Source organism: Nicotiana tomentosiformis, chromosome 9 (assembly GCF_000390325.3).
Source record: "Nicotiana tomentosiformis chromosome 9, ASM39032v3, whole genome shotgun sequence".
Taxonomy (NCBI): domain Eukaryota; kingdom Viridiplantae; phylum Streptophyta; class Magnoliopsida; order Solanales; family Solanaceae; genus Nicotiana; species Nicotiana tomentosiformis.
Genome location: NC_090820.1, coordinates 81,706,188 through 81,711,061, shown reverse-complemented (window position 1 = coordinate 81,711,061; position 4,874 = coordinate 81,706,188). Strand labels below are relative to the sequence as shown.

The following is a 4,874-nucleotide window of genomic DNA, read 5'->3' as shown; positions in this document are numbered from 1 at the left end:
TGTTGTTGGGCTGAGTAATATGAGATTGTGAGCCCTTGATACTTGAGAGGTTGATGATTGAGGTGGGCCTTAGAGCCATGTTGAGAGTGTTATTTGGCTCGGTTTGCACGCCGCAGTAGGCCTTATTGGCTTTATTATTATTTGGATCGAGCTGCATGCCGCAACGGCATATATTGGCTTTTGATTAGCGCTTAGGCAGGATCCATCCCTTCGGAGTCTGACATACCAGCAGTTAGTGCAAACACATGTGCTTTGGTGAGGGGAATTGATGTTAGGCACCCGTACAGTGATGAGTGATTGTGTGTGCATGATGACATGGGCATTTGAGACAGACACGGAGTATGCTAAGAGTGAGAACACTTGGGGATACCACCGTGAAGTCATTCACTTGACATGTATATTTGACATGTAGGCATAAAGGTGTATCATTCTTCATGCTAGCTCATAAATGAAATGTTCTTATTAGTGTTGGGATTAAAGTGTTATACTTGAAAGCATGCCTAAAATGTAAGGTAAACGAACTATTTATGATAATTCCTTTGAGTTACTTATTGTTATTGTCATCATTATATCTGTGTTGTCATTAATATCGGTTTTTGACCGTCTTCTTTTGAGCTTGTCATTGCTTTCAGCCCATGGTTAGTTTTGTTACTTATTGAGTACATGTGGTCGGTTGTACTCATACTACACTCTTCAATTCGTGTGCAGATCCAGGTAACTCTGGACGTGGTGATTGCTAGAGCCATGTTAGTACCAGTATTTGGGAGACTTTGAGGTAGTTGTTATGTCATCCGCAGACCTTAACTCTCTTTCCTTTATTTCTCTTATTACTGTTCTATTGTCCATATAGTTATATTGAGGATTTGCTTGTATTTTGATATTCAATAGTGCTCATATACTCGTTGACACCAGATTGTTGGGATTGTGGTAGCAATATTGTTATGGTTTTCACTAGATAATTATTATATTTCCGTTGTTAAGTTTATTAAACCATGTTTATTCAAATTCATAGTTATTATGCGACTGTTGGCTTGCCTGGAAAGTAGTATTAGGCACCGTAACGGCTCCAGTAAGAGTTGGGTCGTGACAAGTTGATATTAGAGCACTAGGTTGCTTAGGTCTCACGGGTCATGAGCAAGTTTAGTAGAGTCTTGCGGATCGGTATGGAGACGTCTGTACTTATCTTTGAGAGGCTGCCAAACTTTTAGGAAACTTCACTTTCTTGCATTCTTGTCGTGCTGTTATTTCCAAAGTTTGAAACTTGACTCTTATATTCTCTCACAGATGGTGAGGACACATGCGACCGGATTAGGCGAACGGCCACCAATACCTCCTGTTAAGGCCGCGAGAGGCCGGGGCCGCGGTAGAGGTCGAGGTAGGGCTCGTACTACATCCAGAGCAGCACCTCTAGAACAACCAGTTGCTCCATTTGAGGAGTAGATTCCAGCCACCTTGAGCCGGTGGGACCTACCCAGGCACCAATAGTGCCTATTGTTATTCCTAGCCTTCGAGAGGCCTTGGCCCAAATTTTGACTGTATGCACGAGCCTAGTTCAAGCGGTTTCGGTTCCAGTTGCACCAGCTACCTCTCAAGTTGAGGGATGTGCCCAGACTCATGTCTCCCGTACTCTAGAGCAGCTATCTTGGGTCATCAGAAACCGGGGGTGTTATTGGTTTATTCTGTTGCTGCTGCTCGGTCCAAGGTTGGCCCACCTATGAGTGATGAGGAGCAAAAGAGGTTGGAGAGGTTTGGGAGGCATAAGCCTCCACATTTCAGTGAAACAGAGTCAGAGGATGCTCAGGAGTTTCTAGATAGTTGTCAACGGATTCTTCACACAACGGGTATTTTGAACACCAGTGGGGTTGCATTTACTACATTTCAGTTGATAGGGGCATCCTACAGATGATGGTAGGCTTATAAGTTGAGTAGGCCAGCCGGTGTAGCACCACTTATGTGGCATGAGTTCTCAGTTCTCTTCTTAGAGAAGTTTGTTCCACAGACTCGCAAAGAGGAGTTGCTAGAGATTTTGAGCAGCTGCGCCAGGAAAATATGATTGTGAATTAGTATGAGATGACATTCGCGGATCTGGCTCATCATACAGTATAGTTGGTTCCTACCAAGAGAGAGAGAGAGAGAGAGAGAGAGAGAGGATCAGGGGGTTCATTGATGGCCTCAACTATGGCCTATACTACAGTTTGGCTCGAGAGGCCGAGATAGATGTCAAGTTTGACCAGGTGGTCAAGATTCCTCGGCGTTTGGAGCAGGAGGGCAAGAGTGCTTGTGATTCAGGTGGTTTTAGCGATACCATATATGGAGGTCATTCACATCACAGCTAGCCATAGTTTATACAACACTCGTCCGATTTAGTAATCTTTTAGTGCACTCCAGCTCAGAGTTCTTACCATGCTCCATCAGTTCAGGTTTTGTCAGTATTGGTTTCTTCCAGTGGGTATTCTAGTTATCGGGGTCCAGTTTAGACCCTTAGCCATCCCTACGTCGGGGGTGCTATAAGTATGGGGAGTTGGGGCATGTGAGAAGGTTTTTCCCCCGTTTTATTGGAGGTCCCGTATAGGAGAGAGGCCATACTATGGCTCCCGCACCCGTTACTACACAAAAAGCTCAGCCAGTTCGGGGTGGAGGTCGCCCTAGAAGGGGAGGTTCATTAGGTAGTGGTCAGGCTAGACGATATGCTTTTCCCGCCAAGACAGAGGCAGCTGCTTCTGATTCTATGATCACAGGTATTGTTTTAGTGTGTCACAGGGATGCTTTAGTATTATTTGAACCTGGTTCCACTTATTCATATGTGTCATCGTACTTTGTTTATTATTTGGATATGTCACATGATTCTTTAGTTATGCTTGTTCATGTATCTACGCCAGTGGGTGATACTATTGTTGTGGACTTTGTTTATCGATCGTGTGTGGTGACTATTTGGGGCTATAAGACCAGAGTTGATCTTTTACCACTTAGCATGGTTGATTTTGACATGCTTTTGGGCATGGATTGGTTGTCGCCATGGCATACTATTCTTAATTGTCATGCTCAGACCGTGATATTGGCAATGTCGGGGGTGCTGGGGTTGGAGCGGAGAGGCTTCCTGAATTATGTTCCTAGTAGAGTGATTTCTCATTTGAAGGCTCAACGGATGGTTGAGAAGGGATGTTTGGCATATTTGGCCTTCGTGAGGGATGTTAGTGCTGATACTACTTCCATTGAGTCAGCTCCAGTAGTGAGAGACTTCTCAGATGTATTTTCAACAGACCTGTCGGGCATGCCACCTGACAGGGACAATGATTTTGGTATTGACTTGGTGCCAGGCACTCAGTCCATCTATATTTCTACGTATCGCATGGCACCTATTGCGTTGAAGGAGTTGAAGCAGGAGTTGTAGGAGATACTTGATAAGGGCTTCATCAGGTCTAGTGTGTCTAATTGGGGTGCAACAGTTCTATTTGTGAGGATAAAGGATGGCACAATGAGGATGTGTATTGACTATAGGCAGCTGAACTAGGTTATTATTAAGAACAAGTACCCACTACCACGCATTGATGACTTATTTGATCAGCTTCAGGTTTCTAGAGTGTTCTCAAAGATTGATTTGAGGTTAGGGTATCATCAGTTGAAGATCCCGAATTCAGACATTCTGAAAACAGATTTCAGGAGCCGCTATTGTCACTAGAAGTTTTAGGTGATGTCTTTTGGGCTAACCAATGCCCCAACAGTCTTTATGCACTTGATGAACAACGTGTTCCATCTATATCTTGATTCCTTCGTCATAGTATTAATTGATGATATATTGGTGTACTCACGCAGCCAGGAAGATCATGAGCAGCATCTGAGGATCGTACTCCGTACTTTGAGGGAGAAGAAGTTATTTGCTAAATTCCTTAAGTGTGAGCTTTTGCTTGAATTCGTGGTGTTTTGGGGCTCATGGTGTCCAGTGAGAAGATTGAGGCAGTTCAGAGTTGGCCCAAATTGTCTTAATCTACAAAGATTCGGGTCTTCTTGGGTTTGGTAGATTATTATCGCCGTTCTGTGGAGGGTATTTCATCCATTGTTGCACCATTGACTAGACTAACCCGGAAGGGTGCTCCTTTTAGATGGTGCGATGAGTGTGAGGTGATCTTTCAGATGATCAAGACTGCGGTGACTATAGCCTCAGTGTTGGTGTTACCTACGGGTTCAGGATCTTACACTGTGTATTGTGATTCATCGCATATTGGGCTTGGCCCGGTGCTAATGCAGGACGGTAGGGTGATTGCCTACGCGTCTCGGCAGTTGAAGGTTCATGAGAAGAATTATCTTGTGTATGATGAAGAGTTGGCAGCCATTGTCCACGCGTTGAAGATTTGGAGGCACTATATGTACGGCATTCCATGTGAGGTCTATACCAACCATCGGAGTCTCCAACACCTGTTAGAGCAGAAGGACCTTCATTTGCGGTAGCGGATATGGTTAGATTTGCGGAAAGACTATGATATCACCATGTTATATCATCAGAGGAAGGCCAATGTGGTGGCCGATGCATTGAGTAGGAAGACTGAGAGTATGGGAAGTTTGGAATATTTACCCTATAAGGCCCCGTTAAAATTTTACCTAGAACCCGAGGTTTTGTGGCGCCGAGGTAGAGTAATGTAATTGAGGGTAGTAGAAATTCATTGCGGCGAGCTTGCTTGCCACAATACAAACTTTTTGGGTTGAATAGTATGTCGGGGAGTTGAAGGAATCATTTTGCAGACCATGGCATTTCTACGGTCCACTATGCGACCGCAGAACCAGTTTGTGGGCCGCAGATCGGCCGCAGAGTGAAGAAAAACTTGAGTTAATTTTGAGGACCATTATGCGGTCCATTATGCGACCGCATAACCATTTCG

The 4,874-nt window shown here is 44.5% G+C and overlaps 1 protein-coding gene across 1 annotated transcript; it reads left to right on the top strand.

Moving 5' to 3' along the window:
• The first annotated feature begins 2,587 nt into the window (after positions 1 to 2,587).
• Positions 2,588 to 3,391, top strand: LOC138899091 (uncharacterized). The gene is made up of 2 exons (XM_070185207.1): positions 2,588 to 2,738; positions 2,880 to 3,391. Exons 1-2 carry the CDS (start codon positions 2,588 to 2,590, stop codon positions 3,389 to 3,391), a joined length of 663 nt encoding a protein of 220 aa, XP_070041308.1.
• The last annotated feature ends 1,483 nt before the right edge of the window (positions 3,392 to 4,874 follow it).

What these genes read in the sequence shown, in the direction of transcription:
- LOC138899091 (XM_070185207.1), top strand. Translation starts at nt 2,588, where the DNA reads ATGGCTCCCGCACCCGTTACTACACAAAAAGCTCAGCCAGTTCGGGGT. An exon ending in TTCTGATTCTATGATCACAG is followed by an intron (nt 2,739 to 2,879) that starts GTATTGTTTTAG and finishes TATCTACGCCAG; the next exon opens with TGGGTGATACTATTGTTGTG.